The 23,184-nt window shown below is 36.6% G+C and overlaps 1 protein-coding gene across 5 annotated transcripts in view; it reads right to left on the bottom strand.

Annotated features, from left to right (window-relative positions):
- Positions 1-3,394: 3,394 nt before the first annotated feature.
- Positions 3,395-23,184, bottom strand: part of CNTN3 (contactin 3) — a 299,041-nt gene continuing 279,251 nt past the window's right edge. For 4 of the 5 annotated variants that reach the window (XM_023548010.2, XM_023548009.2, XM_023548007.2 and 1 more), the window contains 2 exons: positions 6,460-6,572; positions 5,484-5,830 (listed from right to left, as the gene is read on the bottom strand). In XM_023548010.2, the coding sequence (XP_023403778.2) occupies positions 5,603-5,830; positions 6,460-6,572 (341 nt within the window). In that variant the 3' untranslated portion in view covers positions 5,484-5,602. Of the gene's footprint in view, positions 3,820-5,483; positions 5,831-6,459; positions 6,573-23,184 lie in introns of those variants that run through there. The other variant, XM_010590045.3, reaches the window with a different exon arrangement.

Genomic DNA, 23,184 nt, shown 5'->3' with positions numbered 1-23,184 from the left:
TAAGAAAAGCTCTCAACATTTTAAAGCAAAGCCACCATCAGAACGTTTCTTTGTCTTCCAACCTCATATATATGTATATATTTTTACCCAGTTATGATGGGAAGAACAAAGATAGGAGCATGGCTCTAAGCACTTGCATATTATTATTTCGATTAGTAACTTCCAACACTTTAAGTAGCACTGATAACCTCGGTTTACAAAGGGAAAACTTTCACACAGGAAGGTTTAGCAGTCACTGAAGATCACTTGGCTAGAGACTCAACTAGTCTTTTCAGAACTCATGTGCTTCACACCCATGCTATGCAGGCCAGCTCAACTCCAGTGTTAAGTACTTTGTGCATATGATCTCATTTGTCCACAAGTCCATGAGGGAAATACTACCACAGTTCCCATTCTGCAGATAGAGAAGCTGAGACTTAGAGAACTTATGTAACTTGCGCAAGGTCACAGGGCTGGTAATTTGAAGGGTTATTCAAACTGAGGCAGTATGACTCCAGAGGTGACCTTTTGATTCTGCCATGTCAATCAGTCCTGCCTTCAAGAAAGGACACTGGGACTGTTTTCAGTGGTATAACCTGTTTCCATGCATTCCCAGATGTTTCCTCTTCTCAGTGTATACCGATGTACCCATTATACACCCATCTGTCAGTTTGTTGTACCGTGGTGGCTTGTATGATGCTATGATGCTGAAAGTTCTGAGACTGGTATTTAAATACCAGCAGGGTCACTCATGGTGGACAGGTTTCAGTGGAGCTGCAGACTAGGAAAAAAGGCTTGGCGATCTACTTCTGAAAATTAGCTAATGAAAACCCTACGGATCACAACAGAAGACTGTATGATGTAGTGCTCAAAGATCAGCACCCTAGGTTGAAAGGCACTCAAAATACACAATGGCTGCAACAATGGACTGAAGCACACCAACTATCAATCATGAAGATGGCACAAGACTGAGCAATGTTTTGTTCTGTTTTATGTGGGGTTGCCATTGAGTCAGAGCTGACTCAATGGCAACTGGCAACAACAATGTGTCTATGACAACTGTACTTAAATTTAAAACCACACCCCCCACCCACCCAATACTCTATACACACTTTTCTCACTTATTTCTCTTACACCTAAACAGATTTTTTTAAACAATTCTTATGTAAAAAAAACAAGAGAATAATTTTAGCTCTAGTTTTCATTACATCAACAATAACATTTTATATTGTTTGTTAATTAAAAACTAATCTTTTTCTAATACATACATTTTCAACTTCTAGAATATGTTGTACCACAAAGAGCAAGTCTTACTTTAACATTGGTATCAATGGGTATCTCGGTGATACCACTGAGAAAATCTATGAGGAACTTCATGAGTTGGTAATAATATTAATTTGAAGAAAATAATGATCCAATACGTGGGAGAAGACATGATGAACCAAAAAAAAGAAAAAAAAGAAAAATCAGACGAATCTAGATACCTTGATTCCATAAACTGAATTTTCTGCTTCTTCCCTCTTTCCTTCTCCTCCATACCTAAAATACCTCTAATACAGAAGTCATTGTCTCAAACTGTGGATTTTACTGAATCACTAGGTTATAAAAGTTATGTTTTTTTAAATATCCTGCTAAAAGGCAGAAAAAAAAGCTAACAGCTGGCCAAAAAATATAAGAACTCTTAGGGTATATTCCTACTTACTTCTCCCTGTAGATGTTATTTTTTGACCACACCAAAATTAACAATGCACGGGCATTTTATCATTATAAATTTTATTCGAATAATAGAAAATAATAATACAGATAACCATAGGATACACACACAGGAGTTTAAAGGTAAATTTTATACTTTTCAATATGAAACGAAGTACCTATCTCATGGAGATATACTGCTAGAAATGAAAGGAGACAAGAGAAGGATCATCTTGAAAATGAAAAGTATAGGAACATATTATAGGAATTACTAAATAATAAAAAGGTACAATCCCTTACAAGCAGCATAAAATACAGGTCCTTGAAGAAAGCATTTCTCCACTTTTTGACTGGAAATAACAATGGTCATATGGAATCTACTAGTCATTCAGACTTTTTCTAGTTATATACATTATGTACAGACCTTACAGAGAAAGTTATAAACATCTCTCTCCTTTGCGTACAACGACTTTACCTTATGTATAATCTCTAAAGGTAATGTTTTATGGTGATATCAGAATTCTGCTAATTTTTAATCTGATGTCTCGATGTCTGAACTGTTGGTTTCAAATTCTGATAACTTTGGAAATAAGTAAAAGTTGCTGAAAAATGTGACATCGGTAGGAAGGAAGTAAAAAATTGATTTTGCAGTGTCTAATACTCAATATGATGGTTTTCATATATTCTTTACATATTGCTATGAAGTCATGTCTTCAACAATCTTTTGAAAACCACATATTGAAAGACCGAGTCATACATATCAAAGTCAGAAACTTCGCCATGGTTCTATTACAAATTTTAACTCAGAAACTAAAAAGCCTGCCAGACTCACTCAGATGGTTGGATTTCATTAAAAAAAAAAAACAAAACTCTGCCATCCAAAAAGAGAAGGTCCCTTAATGGAATCAGAAATGGGAAATGAAGGATCATGAGAGAATTTTATATAATATTTGGGCTGAAGTTCAGATCCTTCTTTCTTTTCTCCATCACATTTTAATAAAACCTGAAGGCTTGTTCATAGGCGTGTGCATGTGGGAGGGGGTACAATTCCTTTTGAAATTTCTTTTTAATTTTTGAGAAAGGATAAAATGTGGTCATCTCCATAGTATAATATCACGAAATGAAAGAGAAAGCATTACCTAGAATGTGCAATGCAGACTTTAAATACGTGGCTGGTAACCATGACTTTTATAAGGTTAAATAAATTCATACCAACACTTTCCACAGGTCCAGTGCATTAGGGGTAACGAGGCATTTTCATATTTCCTTCTTTATACAGGTGGGTATAATTGTCTCCACATTTTATGGCTGAGTAATTGAGACATACAGAACATAAAGTCATTTGTACAGTCTCACAACCACTTAGTGGCATTCTAAACCAAACAGCACCTTTCCAAGCTCTGTTAGTTGCTGTCGAGTGGATTCTGACTCTGTGACCCATGTGTGTAAAGTAGAACTGCTCCATTGGGTTTTTAAGGCTGTGACTTCTTGGAAGCAGATGGCCCACCAGGCCTGTCTTCTGAGGAGCCTCTAGCGTATTTCCATAACACTCTTGAATCACATGCCACCCCTTTCCAAACAGGATAATTATTTAAAAGTATTTTTCACCTTGGGGATTGAAACTAACATTTTAAAAGGATACTGATTACGTCTTCCACACAACGCTGTTATAATGGGAAAATAGCATTTGGCTTATTATAATAAGAGTTTTTCAGTTAAAAAAAAATCCTGTGTGTTTGTATGCATGAGAGTGTGTGAGTCTATCCGTAGGCAGTGCTTAAACTCAAAGCTTAAGAACATTTATATCAAAAGTCTGAAGTATGTAATATGTAAATTCCTTTGGTTCATGAGGTAAAGATTAAGGCATTTCAGATTCCTCTAAAAGGATTTACTGCTTTTTTTTTTATTGTATTCATATTTTACCCATAATGAAGTAGAAAGTTAAAAATACAGAGTTGGGAAAAAAAAACATGCATAATCACTGCATTTCATGAAAGCACTTTTTTGTATTCAATTAACTTTCCAGTAAATAATTAAAACAGAACAATCACCACAGGGCATTTACAATAAAGAACAGTACTATGGATATAGAATTCGACACAGGGTGGACGTTCAAGATGGCTGACGTCGATCCTCTTGCATCCATGTCTGTCAAAGAGGAAAACATTAATAAGGATTGTACCAATACAAGTAATCAGGGCTAAAGCAATGTCTCATATCAAAATCAAATCATAGCATATACCTACCCTGGTGCCACAATTTATTATCAAAAAACAATTTATTATTAGTCTTCATTTTATTTATCAGTACAGCAGCTGGTACAGTATAGTATGCTAGGATATATTTATGTACACACTAATATCTATGAAAACATCCATGTGTTTAAATTTTCTTAAATTGTTTCAGACTTTCTTCATCTAATACCATCCAACTTTAACTGAAATTGGAAAAACAACTTAATCATTTTGAAAACAATTGTACTCTACCACAAACAATTTTGAGATAATTCAATGGTTTGATTAAAGAATGCTTCATTGGATAGGGGTTAGGAAAATCTGCATTTGTGTGTGTGCGTGTGTGTGTGTGTGTGTGTGTGTGTGTGTGTGGTTTTTTGGGGGGAGTATAATATGCATTTATATATTTTATGCATTTCCAGATAAGTTATTATCCATAATATAAAATATCATCTTTTAAAACAAGGCAATCAATAAAAGCTTCATTTTCATACAGAGGCCTTGTGCAGTCACTGGTCTTTGCAAGCTCAGCAAGGCTGAAGAAATCAGATAAAAAGCTATTCTTGACTCAGCACTCCTAAAACACTAAAATACGTCTGTCCCTGCAAAACTACGAAAACTACTCCTTTTAACAGTGCCACTTTGCCAATATCATAATGTTAACTCTATACATTACACTACTCTAGGAACAAAAGACCATGCCTTATGTTAAAACAAAACAAAACAAAAAAAACCTTAATTCCTGGTTTTGCCCTACTGAATTATATACAGTTTTTGAAATGTCTGTGGCAAGTCTGAGATAAGTACCTTCCATCATCTCATTTTAGCTTAGTTTGTTTTAGTCTTTATGATTTCAAGGAAAAATAAATTCCTCCAAGTTTCCACTTCTCTCTTCCTCGTTAGCTGCTAATGATGTCAGTCATTTTTCCCCCTAAAATAAAATCTTGACTGCCTAGTACTATAGCTTAGTATGAGATCAATGAAAGAGAACAGGGAGCTGAGTTATTCATGTCATTAAGATCTACAGAATAGGATATGAGGACAAGGTGATCCTTTCAGTGTTTCTACTGAGGCCTGAAAACTCCAGACTTTGAATTTAGAAGAGAAGATAAAATGTCCTCTACCACTGTCACTGATAAAACATATATATGCACAAGTCTGTTTCTCCTAACTCAAAAAGTATAATTTATAGAAGGAAAAACAGATTTCATCTGCATTTTGGAAGGAAAAGTTCCTATAAAACTCCTGTGAAATCTGAAACTCAGAATTTTCTTAATATGTCTTTTGCTTTGGCAAACATAATTAATTTATGACCCTAACAACGTTAATTTAATTTTTCTACTTTTTAAAGAATTGGTAAGATTCATCTATAATTTATAGGAGGCAAACAACTGGAATATCAAAGGCCTTAGAAAACCGTTTGTGTGTTCAACATTGCTCTGGAGAAATGCTTAAGAAATTCTATTTTTATAGGCAGTACAAAGGCGAATTCAGGCATAGCTGAGAATGAGAAAAATGTTCAAATTAGGAAAATTTTGCTAAATATTTTTTGACATCTTCCCATTCTTATCTTTCTCCCTATTTTGCACCACTCTCAAGGGGTTACTGTTGCTTTATCTCTCACATTGCAAAACGTCCCCAGCATCTAGATGTAAGGGATGGTGGGGAAAAAAGAAGGAATGAAGGAGTAGACTGACTCACAGTGTCCATAATACTGATGTTGTCAATATAGAAATGTTGGCTTCATCCAACTTACTGGTTATTCCTGGAATCCTGATCTGTTCACTACTGGTTCCATCCCCTCCATCTGTTGTGGCCTTAACTTCAATAATGTAGTCCTCTTTAATGGGCAGCAGAAGTTCAGCTGAAGTTTTATTTGTGCTCAGCACTTGGACATTATGTTGACTGCTAGTCCTATAGAAAACCTAAAATTCATGAACAAATACACTTATTTATTACATTTCTCACTTTTATTTTCTTCAGAGCCCTTATCCCTCTGACATTACCGTTATTTATTTTGTCTTTCTACGCCCACCAGAATATAAATTCCATTCACTGTTCTGTCCATTGCTCTTTTATTAGGGATTAGCACATACTAGAATCATTGGGCTCTCAGATTCAAGGACATGGGGAAGAGTGAACTTCTGTGGGGGAGTTCTGTTGTCTTGGGTATTTGTAAGGCTGGAAATATAGCACAGGGCTATAATGTACGGATCATAAATTAGAGCTGAGGAATTAGGGCCAATACCTTTAGTTGTTTTTTAAGTAGTATATGGGTGAGCGTCAAAACTACCAAACTGATTAACTTAATGAACAATTTAAAAACATTTTGTTCCAAAACCTCCATATTAGCAGAATGACCTCACTTAATCTATATTGAAGAAATCATTTTGGAAAATACTTTTTTTAAAAAAACAAGCTTGATACCTGTATGTCAAAATTACATTATAGAAACCACGTTATCCACATTTAGAAAAATTCCTCTAAGCCTAGCTGTCCTTGGGAAGTAGTCCCAGAAGCAGGGAAAGAAAGCATCGCAAATGATACAACTTACTTTATATCCTGTTACTTCTGATTCATTCTCCATTGCTTTTACTCGTTCCCAATTAAGTAACACTTTATTGTCTGTAGCATTCCAAACAACATTTCCTGGTGGCTGACTGGGAGCTTGAAATGCAAAATGAGAAATTAAAACAAATTTGAGCATGGAGTGATATTTTCCATGAGAGCAGATAAATGACTCTCATAGGAGGCTAGCAGCAATAGTGTCTCCTTGATAATGCATGGAATATAGACAAAATCAGAAAAAAATGGCAGAGTAGTTAAATTTCTTTTTATAATGGAATTTCAATTAAATTGTGAGATAATTCATTTTACCATATTCATCATATTCTTTAGGAAAATCACGTTGATGGTGGAGATAAGTAAATTTCTTTATCCACCACTAGGGGGACGCTTGGTGATAGGCCAAGGTAGTCAGGCACTGTGACCTGTTTTGACGCAAACGAGAAATTGCCGAATAAGCAGATTAAAGTTGCAAGAAATGAAGCGTGGATGATTTTTAAAGCCAGTCTTGTATGATGAGATGGGCAAAATGTGAGGCAATCAAAAATAAGGATTACTTAGATTTATCCTCATGAAGTAACAGCTACACATGTGAAATATTGCAGCCGAGAGAATATATTTTAAAATCTTCATTTGCCAAGTTTAAATTAATTTTTGAGAAAAATAAGGCAAAACATTAAAACGTTAATGAGGATTCCATTAGAGGATTAATGAAACTCTCTGAGGTTTACAGACTTGGATTAACAGTTCAGTTTCCTCTCACGAACACTGGGGTAGCCAACTCATGCTCAGGGGCCCACGAGCATTTGTCAATAGCAACAAAGACCGGGCACTGAATATTTATTTGTCAATCACAAATAACAAACATAACATTATTCATTTGGCAACAGCCTTGTAACGGCCCAAAACAGTACTGAAATATGTTGTGCTTGTGGATATAAGCACAGTATGTGATTCAGTTAACTGAATTTGTAATGGGAAAATGATATAAAAGATTGGCTATCTGGAGAAATTTCTAAACATCATTGACTCATACCAGGAAGGAAAGACGGCTGGACTTACAGATGGGAAGGAGTCTCAGGTGCATGAATGTGACCACTGACAGCAAACAAGACTGAATTCCCTGCAGAGTCTTTTGCTTAATGTCTGTTCTTTAAAATCTTGTGATTCAATATTAACAGTGGACTTAAGTCAGCTATGAGTATTCAAGCTGCAGTGCTTTGATAACAAAAATATACAATCGCAATTGCTTAGTGTTGAAATACTTATGACCTTGCTCTGATGGCTCAATCCAATTGATATGAGCACACAATTGTTAGAACATTTCCCCAAATTCTGTGACTCCTGTGGCCTGACAGGTCCAATTTGATGCAGCTCAGATAACACACTTCAGCATGGTTTGTCCTATCAAAAATGTGCTCCTGGAAGTTACAGAAGACTTGAGTAATTTTGGTTGTATCACCCATCTGAACACTAGCCTTGCTGAAGAAATGACTGCAATATAACTTTGGGGTTTATCTTTCATGAATCCCAAAATAGATAAGTTGAATGAGTTCAGCCTGCATTGAATATTTTTTGAAAAGTCAAAAAGGATAAAGGAAAAGAGAAAGGGGGAAAAAATAAAAGGTTTGTGCTGGGTGTGATTATTCTTATTTTGAATTACATCGGTGTTTCCTGAGGCTCAGACAGTCATATACTTTTTCATCATTTTTGCTTTTTTTAAAAAAAAAAAAAATTGACTAAATTAAAAAAAAAAAAGTAAGTATCTATTTTAGCCGTGTACCAAACAATAACAATCACACAATAATGAGATTGATATGATAGTTACAGTTTTCTGGAACTCTCTAAAATACATTCAGAATCATTAAACTTTAAAACATGTTTGTGAACCACCCTTAAAGTCGTCTCTTATCACTGGGAAGAATAATGCAATCTGGCAAATTCTGAACAAGATAAATTTTCCTTCCATCCTCAAAATTCTATTATAAGCAACTAATGCTTATTAAACCTCTGTAAATTTTTTTAATGTATTAGACATTGTAGAATATGATTTTATATAATTTACCTAATCTTCATAAAATTGCATTATAATAATGTCCATTTCCATACACAGGTAATCTGGGCCCAGAGAGTTAAAAAAAAAAAATCCTGTTTAAGAGACAACTAGTAAGAAGTATTAGGTGGATTCAAACCAGCTCTTTAATTCCAAAGCCAATGATTTCCATATTACATTATGCTAATCACCTGTGAAGGAGCCCTGATGGTGCAACTGCTCAGTGCTTGGCTGCCTTGACTGCTAACCAAAACATTGTTGATTCAAACCCACTCAGCAGCTACATGGGAGAAAGACCAGGCAATTTGCTCCCATAAAGATTACAGCCAAGAAACCGCTATGGGGCAGTTCTACTCCGTCACATGAGGTCACTATGAGTCAGAATCCACTCGATGGCACGGAACAACAACTGTGACTTTTACTCTTGAATGACTGGCAATAAATTTATAAATGATGTAAAAATGAATGCTAAAACATATGTGTTCTAAAATTCACTCAAAGCTCACTTTCTTAGGAATGACTTTCCTGACTTCCCAGGCTAAAGCTGAGCCTCTTTCCATATACTGGGTCCCTTTTCTTCATAGTCCTCATTATAGGTATGATTTTTGCATTTAATTGTGGTTTTTTATTTTTATTAACATCACTTTCCTTACGGAACTGTAAGTTCCTTGCAGGCAGAGACAATATTCAGTTTGGTCTCTGACACAGTTAAGTCCATATACTAGTTTTTATCCATGAGTCCAGTGCCATGAAAGAATAGGTATCAATTCAATATGTGTGTATCATTGACTAATGCAAGAAACACATACCCGAAGATTAAGGAAATGCTTTTGTAGTGCTATCAAAAAAACAAGTTTGATATATTTCCTATGTACCCCCTAAGGGATGATTCATGCAACGAAAAGATTCTGAATGGGGCAAAGATTCAGAAGAGTAAATGAAAACGAGTTCACCACAGCAGCCACAGAACAACCCATGGCTGGTCACATTTCTCAAATGTGGCATATTAGAAAGCAGAATGAATTTTCCAGTTACCCGGTAACCAAATGATCAGTGGTTTGAACCCACCAGCCACTCTGTGGAAGAAAGGCCTGGCAATCTGCTTCTGTAAAGATTTCAGTCTTGGAAACCCTATGGGGCAGTTCTACCCTGTCCTGTAGGGTCACTATTAGTCAAAATTGACTCAACAGCAATAAGTTTGGCTTTTGGTTTGGTAAACATGGTATTTAGATTTTTTTACTTAGTTGCCAACTGTTAAAACTTGGGAGCTTTCCTTTTAGATCTGGATTTCCTGTTTCTCCTGGAAAATCACAAGATCAGAAATACTGGGCTATGCTGGGGATATCAAGCATGGGCTGAAGATAAGAAGAGATCACCACCCACCCACTGCCTCCATTCCTACTTAGCCCTTCCACCCATTTGCATTGGGTTACTTACTCACTGAAAGGCTGGCAGTTTGAACGCATCCGTGGTACTGCAGAAAGAAAGCCCTGCCACCCGCTTCCTGAAGGTTACAGCCAAGAAAACCCTATGGAGCTCAGTTCTACTCTGCAACACATGGGGTTGCCATGCGTTGGAATCGATCGACTCAGTGGCAACAGGTTTAGATTTTCGTTTTTGGCCATTGAAGGCATTTGATTTTATGATTCCTCTGTTAAACAAGTGCCAGTTTTTGGTAGTTTTTATACATTTTTGAGAACATTTTATTAACATATTTATGTAAGTGATCGATCGAGGTGGAATGAATCTCTAAAATGTAACTTCGTAACCTCTTTATTGCATAAAGGCTTATACCAAAAAAAAAAAAAAAGGTAGCTGCTGTGGAGTTGATTCTGGCTCATGGTAAGCCCATCCGTGTCAGAGTAGAACTTCACTGATTTTCAATGACTGATTTTTCGGAAGTAGATTGCTAGGCCTTTCTTCTGCGGTGCCTCTGTGTGGACTCAAACCTCCAACCTCTCGGTTAGCTGCTGAGTGCTTAGCTGTTTGCCCCACCCATGGACAATGTTCTATAAAGGCTTAGGCTTGTGGATATTGAAGGCAGCAACATTGAGGAGGAAGGATTCAGGCAGTAAAGGAAATTGGAAGGCAATGCAGGGATCCTTGGAGATCTATCAGGTAACTTAGACATAATCTTGGGTTCTTTAGAAATACCTTGTTTATGATCCTGATTTATTGGCTCCTGGACGGGTGCTCCTTGGAAACTCTATGGGGCAGTTCTACTCTGTCCTATAGGGTTGCTATGAGTTGGAATCGACTCGACAGAAACAGGTTTGGGTTTTTTTGGCCTAGATTTATCATTGTTTAAGATTTTTGTAGGCCCCCCATGCGAGGATTGGGCTTTCCTGCATCTCTGATGTAACCCTTGGTCATGGGACTTCCTACTTGGAAGCAGACATACGTCCTCTTCCCACTGGCATCTCGAAGGCATCAGCCTTCGCTGTATGACATGTTTTGACAAATGCAATGTGAGCAGAAGTGACACGTGCCACTTCCAAGCAAAAGCTTCTTCTTTTTTTTTTAGGGAAACAGGAAGCTAATGATGGACATGTGGTATGAATGGGAAAGAAACATATGTAGCTTTTAGCCACTGAGTTTGGCTGGTCTGGACTAGCCTAATCTGACTGATACAGCTATTAATCATGAATCCAAATAGCACTGATGACTTTTTGTAAATGGATGGAAGCAAGTCCTGAAGTAGGAATGGGCAGGAGATAGTTGATGGCACACCTCCAAGGATTTCCAGTTTCATATTTTACATTCTACCCTGTATGGAAGCCCAACCCAGAACCTGCTGATTGAGTTCTAAACTTTATTAGAACTAGCTTGATTTACAGTCTACATTATTTATTTTTTTCAGAAAGCATTTATCAACCTTTATATTCTATACAGTTTTTAACTCAAATTTTACTGCTGATAGTATGCTAAAATAGAAAAAAATGGTAAAACTAATGTAATTCTAATATAAAGGTGGCATGTTACTAGATTTACATCATGACACTAATTGACAGGCTATAAAATTACTTCAAAAATTTCAATGGAATGTGAAAAAAGTATTACACAGAGAGGTTTTTGTTGTTATTATTCTTTCATCACCACATAATTTCTTCTATGGATTTGATTTATCAGAATCTTCAACACCAGCTTTATAGATTAATTATTCTTCAGACATTTGCCTACAAAAAAGTCATCACTGTAAGGCTGTTGATTAGATATAGCTGGGGATATCAGGCATGTCTACCAATAAGAAAATGGCAAAATAAAGTGTGGTAAATGGTCACAATGGAATGTTATACATACATTGACATATTTATGAAAAATTATTAATGGCATGTGGAAATAGTTATGATACCTAGGTAACTACATATACAACATGGAAACCCTAGTGATGTAGCAGTTAAGAACTATGGCTGCTAACCAAAAGGTTGGCAGTTGGATTCTACCAGGTGTTCCTTGGAAACCCTGTGGGGCAGTTCTACTCTGTCCTATAGGGTCGCCATGAGTTGGAATCGATTTGATGGCAATAGGTATATATACAACATAACCTCTATTGTGCAGGCGAAACATTCTGTACAACAAAAGTCTAGAAGGAAAACACCAAAAATATTAATGATATTATTTTTGAGTGGTAGTGGTGCTTTTAAGTAGGCTTGAATATTGAGTATATTGAATACTCCATGGATTGCCAAAAGAATGAACAAATCATTCTTAAAAGAATTACAACCAGAATGTTTCTTAAAGGTGAGGATAGTGAGATGTGGACTTGCTCATATTGTACACATCATCACTAAAGACCAATTGCCAGAATAGGACATCATGTTTAATAGAGCACCAAAGAAAATGAGGGAAACCCTCAGTGAGATGGACTTACACAATAGCCGCAACGACAGACTCAGACTTAACAACAATCATCAATATGGAGCACAACCCTGCAATGTTTCTTTCTGTTACACATAAGGACACCATGAGTTGGAGCTGACTAGATGGCAACTAACAAGTAGTGGTTTTTAATTTCTTCTCTATCTATAGTGTTGTTGGAAACCCTGGTGGTGTAGCGGCGAAGTGCTGTGGCTGCTAACCAAAAGGTCGGCAGTTTGAATCCGCCAGGCACTCCTTGGAAGCTCTATGGAGCAGTTCTACTCCGTCCTGTAGGGTCACTATGAGTTGGAATCGACTTGATGGCAACGGGTATCCACAGTGTTAACAGTGAAGTTGGCACTTATGTCTAAAATATGGAATTTTAAGGACATATACTTGCTGTTATCAATTATACAAAATTCAATATTTTTCCAAACTCTTTTTCTTAGCCACCTGATGGTAATAAGATGACTTAAGCGATAAGTGGTTGCTATCACCAGTAGCTAGGAGGTCTACTGTGCACTTGGACTGCACTTGAGATGAGTATAATCAGCATTTGTAATTAAACTGCTTAAAGCATGTGGCATTGACAGACATCAGGTAACTGAAAGCCTGTTTCTTCCAAGTAATGCGTATATTTGTCTTGGAATCACTGACAGTATTATAAATTGTTACCGATTGAATTGTCCCTCCAAAATTTGTGTTGGAATCATAACCCCTATACGTGTGGATGTAATCCCATGTGTAATTCCATTTGTTGTTGTTATAAATGAGGCCCTATTACTATACAGTGTGTCTTATGCCTAATGATTTTTGAGATATAAGAAAGAAAATTAGGCATAGGGAGAAGCAAGCACAAATAAGGGAAGATAGATACCATGCCCCATATAAATGTCCAAGGAACTGAAGAATACTGGAAGAGACATGAATCTTCCCCCAGAGTTAACAGAGAAAGAGCCTTCTTCTAGAGCTGATGCCCTGAATTCGGACATCTAGCCGCCTGAACGCTGAAAAACTACATTTCTGTTTTGTTTTTTTTTTTGGTTGTAATCTTTTTTTTTTTTTTAACTGTACTTTAGATGAAGGCTTAGAGAACAAACTAGTTTCTCATCAAAAAGTTAGTACATACATTGTTCTAAGACATTGGTTAACAACCCCACGACATGTCAACATTCTCCCTTCTCAACACTGGCCTCCCTATTAACAGCTTTCCTCTTCCCTCCTGCCTTCCAGTCCCTACCCCAGGGCTGGTGCACCTCTTTAGTTTTGTTTTGTTCCATGAGTCTGTTCAATCTTTGCCTGGAGTGAACCTCAAGAGTGACCTCATTACTGAGCTGAAAGGGTGTCCGAGGGCCATACTCTCAGGGTTTCTCCAGTCTCTGTCAGGCCAGGAAGTCTGGTCTTTCTTTTTGAGTTAGAATTTTGTTCTACATTTTTCTCCAGCTTAAATTTCTGTTTTTTATAAAATCCACACATTGCAGTATTTCTGCCACAGTAGCACTAGGAAACTCATACATAAATAGATCAATTCTTTTTCATTGGAAATGTGCTCAATTTTTAAAAACACAACAAAAATATCTACTTACTTCTTAACTCATTTAAAACTCAGAAAAGACTGGCTTTGGGGTCGAACCTAGACAGGGAAGACACTCTTTGTTTTCAATTTCAAGGGAATTTTCTTGACGAAAAATTCTTCTTCTTTGGATAACGAAAACATTAGCATTTGTAAACTATAAGCAGGAAGATTTACAATAGTCAGGAGGATTCGAAGACGAGTGGGACAGATTTCCAAAAAAGTGCCTCATCTCCAATAAAGTATAAAGTTTATATCATTTATAATTTTGCTGATTTCTGTTTTAATCCTGGTAAAGTTCAATGTTATATTGTCATCTTTCTTAAAAGCTTACAGAAAATCAGAAATAATTTTGTCCATATATAGGAAAAGTACAAGTCCTAAGTTTGAGGTACACACATTAATAAGCAATCTATGCCAGTATTGTCTGTGTGATCTGTGCAATATACAAACATGAGTAAGTCACGCATATATGTGTATGTGATACACAGACAAGTCACCAAATAACGGTAAATCACCTAGAGAGAAATTCCCTTTTAGTCTTCCCATTACTTCAAAGAGAAACCTGGATTTGGGAGCTACTAGGTCTTTAAATATGGGGCATCAGTGGTTGAGTGGTAGAATTCTCACCTTCTATGTGGGAAACCAGATTAGACCAATGTATTTTATGCAGAGCCACCGCCCCTCCATCAGTGGTGGTTTGCATGTTGTGCAGTCTATGGCTACTAACCAAAAGGTTGGCAGTTCGAATCCACCAGCTGTCCCTTGGAAACCTTATGGGGTAGTTCTACTCAGTCCTATAGTTTTGCTAGGAGTTGACATCAACTTGAAGGCAATGGATTTTTTTTTTTTTAATGATGCTGACCAGGCTTTAGCAGAGCTTCCAGACTAAGATGGGCTAGGGAGAAAATCCTGGAAAACTGTTTCTGAAATTCAGCCAGTGGAAACCCTATGGATGGCAACAGTCCAATTCACAACCAATCGAGGGGATAGTGCAGGACCAGGCAGCATTTTGTTTCACATACATGGAGTCACCATGAATTGGGGGCAGACTCAATGACAGGTAACAAAGGTCTTTAAAATCACTCTAAAGCTAATGTCACAAACAAAGAGGGAGCAGATTCAGGGCTTTGTGCACGTGAGGGTATGTTTCTAGTGTTTAAAATGGACAATGGCTTATTTTTTATTGTATTTATTCGTAGTAATAGTAGCAGTAGTATTGAACTCATTACTTTGTTAAAATCTACTTATGACAGTGATACTGGTTCTCTACTACTCAAATAGAAAGTAGTTTTTCATTTTTCTTTTAAATTTATGTAAGTAAGGTGGAGACAGCATGGCACTATAGACAGAAGCACCATGCCATTCCTCTGGAGCAAAGACCCAAAAAACTAAATAAAACAGATAGAAACATCAATCCTGGGGCCCTAAGCATCAAATGAAGGGATGAAATACTAGATCAAGCACTGAATGGAAGAAGAAACTGACAAAAAAATAGAGAATGAAGAGAGCTATGGGGTGGAGGTCCTCTGCCAGCTAAAGTGGCACAGGTTTGCCATATTTGAGCACAAACACCAATGACCCCAGACAGGGAGCTCCAAAAAGGAGACAGAGCACATGATAACCAGACATACATGCTTTCCCAACCCCACCCTTCTGCCCTGTACGCTGCTCCCGCCACTTTCCAATGGGTCATGGCTGCTTGGCCGGAGACACTATGGATCACTGCCGTACCAGTTCCACCTCACCCCCAACAACCACTTATGACCTATCCCTGCCCCACTCCTTTGCTGCACCTGCCCTGCTGCACCACAGCTGAGAGATTAGACCTCCCACCTGGACAAGGTGGTGCAAACTACTGCACCCACAGACAAGCAAGAAACAGAGTGTGCCCAGCCTGTCTGCCCAGACATAACCAAAAAAAAAAAAAAAAAGGGCAGGATTAAACAAACCTACAATCAAAAATGAAGAAAATAATTCTTGAATGTCCTGGAGACAGCAGACAATATCAAAAAATATATTAAAAGAAAAGGACAAGACGGCTCCAGTAAGTGACCAAAATAAAACACCAGATGACCTTCCCATAGAAAAAAAGGCACTGGAACTACTTGATAGGTAATTGAAAAGTCAAACATTCAGGGTTCTCCAAGAGATTAGGAAAGAGAAGAAGGAAAACCTGGACCAAACTAGGGAAAAATAAACGAAACCATGGAAAATACAGAAAAAAATCAGGGAAAACATACACAAAGAAATGGAAGAATTCAGGAGAATAATATAGGAACAAAATGTGAAAATAAATAAATGATTAGAAATCATGAAAAAAAAACAGCAATTAAAAAATCCAAAAAATAAACAATGAGATTTCAGAAATGGGCAGTGAAATGGAAGGTTTTAGGAGCAAATATGAAACAATGTAAAGACAGGCTCAGTGAAACAGAAGAAAAATCCTTGGATACCACTTTGAGGAAAAAATCAGAGAAAAGATTGAAGAAAACCTAAAAACTAAGTAGGATGCAATGAAGAGCAAAAATTTGCATGTGATCAGAGTTCCAAGGAGAACAAGGAGAAGAAATGGAAAACATAGAAAGGATCATTGAAGATTTACTGACAGAAAACCACCCTACCACCATGAAAGATGAAAAACTAACCATCCAGGAAGATCAACGAATCCCACATAGGTTAGATCCCAAAAGAAAGTCACCAATACACACCATAATCACACTTGCCAAAATGAAAGACAAAGAAAGAATCCTGACAGCAACTCAAGAAAAACAAGAAGTCACATAAAAAGGGGAAACAATAAGACTAAGCTCTGATTACTTGGCAGAAACCATGCAGGGAAGAAGGCCATGGAATGACATACATAAAATCTTGAAAGAAAAAAAAACTGCCAACCAAGAATAATATATCCTGCAAAACTCTCACTCAAATATGAAAGCAAAATTAGGACATTTCCAGAAAAACAGAAATTAAGGGAATATATAAAAACAAACCAAACCTACAAGAATTACTATACAGAGTCTGGTTAGAGAACCAACATCAGACAACAGCTTGAGTTTAGGACACAGGACAGCATAAGCCAGAAAACAACCTAGGTAATGAACTATCAAGTATAAAACAAAATTAAAAGACTTACAACAAGGAACCAGAAATGACAGGCTGTAAATGACAACAATATCAGAGTAGTAAAAGGGAGAGTAAATGGTGTAGGTATAAAACTTTCAAATGGAGAAGTCAAGGCAATATCAAGTAATAAAAAGACTGGTTCAAACTTAGGAAGATAGAGGTAAACATCAAGGTAACCACAAACAAAGTTAACAAACCCACTCAAGAAAATAAAGAAGAAAAACAAAGTCTCAGTAAACAGAAAACCTACAAAAAGGAAAAAAAAACCCTACAAACTAAAGGAATTCAGCATATGATAGTAAGAAGAACAAAGAAAACATCGGCACTAAAAAAAAAAAAAAAAAAGGCACTACATAATAACAGCAATAAACTCACACCAATCGATAATCACACTGAACATAAAGGGCTTAAATGCACCCATAGAGAGACAGAGTGACAGAATGAATTAAAAAAAAAAAAAAAAAAAGCAGTAGCCATCAATATGCTGTCTACAAGAGGCGTACCTTAGAAACAAAGACATAAATATATTAAAAATCAAAGGATAGAAAAAAATATATCAAGTAAACAGCAACCAAAAAAGAACAGGAATAGCAATACTAATCTCAGATAACATAGACTTTAAGACAAAATCCACCATAAGAGACAAGGAAGGACATTATATAATGATTAAAAAGACAACCAACCATGAGGACATAACAATAATAAATATCTACACACCAAATGATGGTGCTCCAAAATACATAAAACAAACTCTAACACTGAAAAGAGAAATTGATAGTTCCACAGTAAATGTAGGAGGCTTCAACACATCACTCTCAGTAAAGCACAGAACATCTGGAAAGAAGCTCAACAAAGATGCAGAAGATCTAAAGGCTATAGTCAACAAACTTGACTGCATAAACATATAGAACACTCCACCCAACAGCAGCAAAGTACACATTCTTTTCTAATGCATGTGGAACGTTTTCCAGGATAGACCACATCTTAGGCCACAAAGCAACTCTCAATAAAATCCAAAACACTGACATAATGCAAAGCATCTTCTCTGGTCACAATGCCATAAAAGTAGAAATTAATAATAGGAAGAGCAAGGGAAAAAAAATCAAAAACATGGAAATTGAATAATATCTTCCTTAAAAAACCACTGGGTAGTAGAAGAAATCAAAGATGGAATAAAAAACTCCTAGAATCAAAAGAGAATGAAAACACATCATATCAAAACTTTTGGGAGACAGCAAAGGTTGTACTCAGAGGTCAATTTATAGCAATAGATGCACACATCAAAAAAGGAGAAAGAGATAAAATAAAAATATTAGCTTTGCAACTCAAATAGAGAATAGCAAAAGAAGCCCAGAGTCACCAGAAGAAAGAAAATAATAAATATCAGAGCAGGAAAAAAATGAAAGGAAAAAAAAAAAATCAGAAAGAATCAACAAAAGCAAAAGTTGGTTCTTTAACAGGATCAACAAAATTGAGAATTATTGGCCAGATTAACAAAAGAAAACAGGAGAGAAAGCAAATAACTCAAATAAGAAATGAGATGGGGGACAACAGACACAACTGAAATAAAAAAGAATCAGAGTACTATGAAAAACCGTACTCCAATAAATTTGAAAACCTAGAGGAAATGGGCAAATTTCTAGAAACACACTCCATACCTAAACTAACACAAACGGAGGTAGGAAATCTGAATAGACCTATAACGAGAGAAGAGATTGAAAAGGTATTTAAAAAAGCGTCCAGCACAAAAAAAGTCCTGGCCGAGATGGCTTCCCTGGAGAATTCTACCAAACATTCAGAGAAAAGCTTACACGAGTACTACTCAAACTATTTCAGAACATAGAAAATGAAAAGTTACTGCCAAATTAGTTCTATGAAGTCAGCATAACCCTGTTACCAAAACCAGGCAAAGATACCACACACACACGCAAAAATTACAAACCAATATCTCTCATGAATATAGACGCAAAAATTCTCAACAAAATTCTAGCCAGTAAAATTCAGCATCATAAATAAAAAAGAAAATACACCACGACCGAGTGAGATGCATGCCCGATATGCCAGGATGCTTTGATATTAGAAAATCAATCAATGTAATGCACCATATAAGCAAAAGAATCACATGATCACCTCAACCAACACAGAAAAGGCATTCGATAGAGATCATCACTAATTCCTGATAAAAAAAACTCTCAATAAAATAAAAATAGAAGGGAAATTCCCAATATATTAAAGGGTATCTATTAAAAAAAAATTTTTTTTATACAAAACCACTAGCCAACATCATTCCCAACAGAGAGAGGCTTAAAACATTCCCCCTGAGAACAGGAACGGGACAAGAATGCCCTTTATCACCACTCCTGTCTTACATTGTACTGGAAGTCCTAGCTAGAGCAATAAGGGGAGAAAAAGAAATACAGAGCATCCAGATTGGTAAGGAAGAAGTAAAACTATCCTTATTCACAGATGATATGATACCATACATAGAGAACCCTAAAGACTCCACAAGAAAACTACTGGAACTAATGGAAAGATTCAGCAGAGTAACAGGATTCAAGATAAACATATAAAAATCAGTTGGATCCCTACAGACCAATTTAAAAAAAAAAAAAAAAAAAACTATGAGAAGGAAATCAGGAAGGCAACATCATTTATAAAAGTCCCTAAAAAAATAAAATTCTTAGGAATAAATCTAACCAGGGATGTAAAAGGGCTATACAAAGAAAACTACAAAACTCTACTGCAAGAAACCGAAAGAGACGTAAACAAACAGAGAAACATGCCATGCTCATGGACAGATAGACTCAACATTGTGAAAATGTCAATTCTACCCAAAACAATCTACAAATACAATGCAATACCGATCCAAATACCAACAGCATTTTTATAAGGAGATGGAAAAATTATTCATTAAATTCATATGGAAAGGAAAGAGGCCTCGGATAAGTAAAGCATTATTGAAGAAGAATGAAGTAGGAGGCCTCACGCTACCTTATCTCAGAATCTACTATACAGCTACAGTAGCCAAAATAGTCTGGTAATGGTACAATGACAGATGCACTGACAATGGAACAGAATCAAGAACCCAGATATAAATCCATCCACCTACGGTCACCTGGTTGTCAACAAAGGCACAAAGTCCATTAAATGGGGAAAACCCAGTCTTTTCTAACAAATGTTGCTGGCAAAACTGGAAGTCCATCTGTAAAAAAATGAAACAGGGCCCATACCATACATAAAACTAAACTCAAAATGGATCAAAGGCCTAAATATGAATACTAAAATTATAATGATCATGGAAGAAAAAATAAGATCAATGCTAGGGGCTTTAATATATGGCATAAATAGAATACAAACCATAACTAACAATACATGAACACCAGAAGATAAGCTAGATAACTGGGATCTTCTAAAAAATTAAACACTTAAAAAAAAAAAAAACCCGATTATGTTCATCAAAAGACTTCACCAAAAGAGCAAAAAGAAAGCCTACAGACTGGGAAAAAATTTTTGACTACATCATATCTGACAAAGGTCTAATCTCTAAAATCTATAGGAAAATCCAACACCTCTACAACAAAAAGCCAAATAATCTAATTTAAAATGGCAAAGGATATGAACAGATACTTCACCAAAGAAGAGATTCTGGTGGCTAACAGACATGTGAGGAAATGCTTTGGATCACTAGCCATTACACCAAAAAAAACCAAACCCATTGCCATTGAGTCGATTCTGACTCATAGCAACCCTATAGGGCAGAGTAGAACTGCCCCATAGAGTTTCCAAGGAGCTTCTGGTGGATCTGAACTACCGACCTTTTGGTTAGCAGCTGTAGCACTTAACCACTATACAACCAGGGCTTCTCACTGGCCATTAGAGAAAGGCAATTTAAAAGTACAATGAGGTACCATCTCACCCTGACATTACTGGCATAAATCACACAAAAAAAGAAAATTACAAATCTTGGAGAGGTTGTGGGGAGATTGAAACTCCTATGCACTGCCGATGAGAATGCAAAATGGTACAGCCATTTTGGAAAATGATACAGCGCTTCCTTAAAAAGGTAGAAATAAAAATACCACACAATCCAGCTATTCTGTTCCTAGGAATATATCCTAGAGAAGTAAGAGCTGTCACACAAATAAACATATGCACCTCATGTTCACTGCGGTATTATTCACAATAGAAAAAGATGGACATAACCTAAGTGCTCACCAACAGATGAATGGATAAACAAATTATGGCTCATACACACAATGGAATAGTATGCAATGATAAAGAACAAGGATGAATCTGTGAAATACCTCACAACATGGATGAACCTGAAGGGCATTACGATGGGTGAAATAAGACAATCACAAAGGGACATATACTGTATGAGACCACTATTATAAAAAATCATGAAAAGGCTTACACACAGAAATAATCTTTGATGGTTACGAGGGAGGGGAGGGGTAGAGATGGAAAAACACTAACTAGACAATGAATAAATGGTAATTCTGGTGAAAGATAAGACAGTACACAATAGTGGGGAAGTCAGCACAACCTGGCCAAGTCAAATTCATAGAAGATTCATAAAAAAACATCCAAATTCCCTGAGGGATTGAGTAACTGAGCTGAAGGCTGAGAATCATGGTCTCAGGGGACATTTAGCTCAACTGACACAGTTTATAAAGAAAATGTTCTATACCCAATTTTGATTGGTAGCGTTTGGGGTCTTAAAATCTTAGAGCAACCATCTATGATACCTCTACTGGTCCCACCCTGTCTGGAGCAAGGGAGAATGAAGAAAACTATAGATACAAGTGAAAGATTAGTCCAAAGGACTAATGGACCACAACTACCACGGCTTCCACCAGACTGAATCCAGCACAACCAGATGGTTCCCAGCTACCACCACTGACTGCTCTGACAAGGAATAACAATAGAAGGTTCCAGACAGAGTTGGAAAAAAATGTAGAACGAAATTCAAACTCACACACTCAAAAAAAGGACCAGACTTACTGGTCTGACAGACTAGAGAAACCCTAAGAGTATGACCCCCAGACACCCTTTTAACTCTGTACTGAGGTCACTCCTGAGGTTCACCCTTCAGTCAAAGATTAGACAGGCCCATAAAGCAAACAATAATACATATAGTTCAACCATGTATACAAGGCTAATGGGCACACCAGCCCAGGGACAAGGATGAGACGGCAGGAGAGGACAGGAAAGCTGGACAAATGGAAATGGGGAACCCAAGGTTGAGAAGGGGAGAGTGTCGACAAGTGGCGGAGTTGGCAACCAATGTCCAAAACGATTTGTGTATGGTTTAATGAGAAACTAATTTACTGTGTAAACTTTTACATAAAACACACACAGAAAATTTATTTAAGTAAAAATAGTAAGTTAATTTTTAAGAAAAAAAATTAGTGCATATTAGTAGAGGTGGCCCATGGAAATAGCAAGAAATTGAGAGTGGTTCACATATAAAATTTGGGGAACCTTGCCTTAAAATGTACCCCAAACCGTAGCTTATAGTAGAAGATTACACAATTAAATTGTATATAGGAGAACTTTAAACTTCCAAATTATGTGTCTGAGACAGGAATAGTCATTTTATCAAAAAGCTCTGAAATATTCTGATTCATATTTTTAGTACTTGACTTACGTATATTTTATTTTTTACTTGCTAAAAACATACTTTATTGGCTTTATTAAATCCAGAAAACTGATTTTGGATCAGCCTACATGGATGAGGATATTATTTCGAAAAGTAAAAACTGACGTACAAAACTGATTATATAAGTGGATACACGTGTACAACAGGTATAAAAAGATAGGATACCCTCATTCCAGGGGAGGGTCTGGGTATGTGTTCCTGGCCAGATCAAATTTTTCTATCAACTGTCCACAAAACTTGATTCGGGTATGGCATTAACCCAAGCTGACCCAATAAGAATTCTACTTGCCCTGGAGTGGAATAATAAGGAAGGTGTTGTCTACCTTTTCCTGAGTGTTCTGTTGAGAGAAAATAGGCCTTGAAGTACAAGTGTCAATACTGCTATCCTGACGAGAAAACCTTTGGACGATGATGCCCACATAGAGCAGAGCCAAGAGATGGA

This window comes from Loxodonta africana, chromosome 22 (genome assembly GCF_030014295.1).
Source record: "Loxodonta africana isolate mLoxAfr1 chromosome 22, mLoxAfr1.hap2, whole genome shotgun sequence".
In the NCBI taxonomy this organism is placed as follows: Eukaryota; Metazoa; Chordata; class Mammalia; order Proboscidea; family Elephantidae; genus Loxodonta; species Loxodonta africana.
The sequence above is the reverse complement of the archived record's forward strand: the minus strand, read 5'-3'. Positions and strand labels throughout refer to the sequence as shown.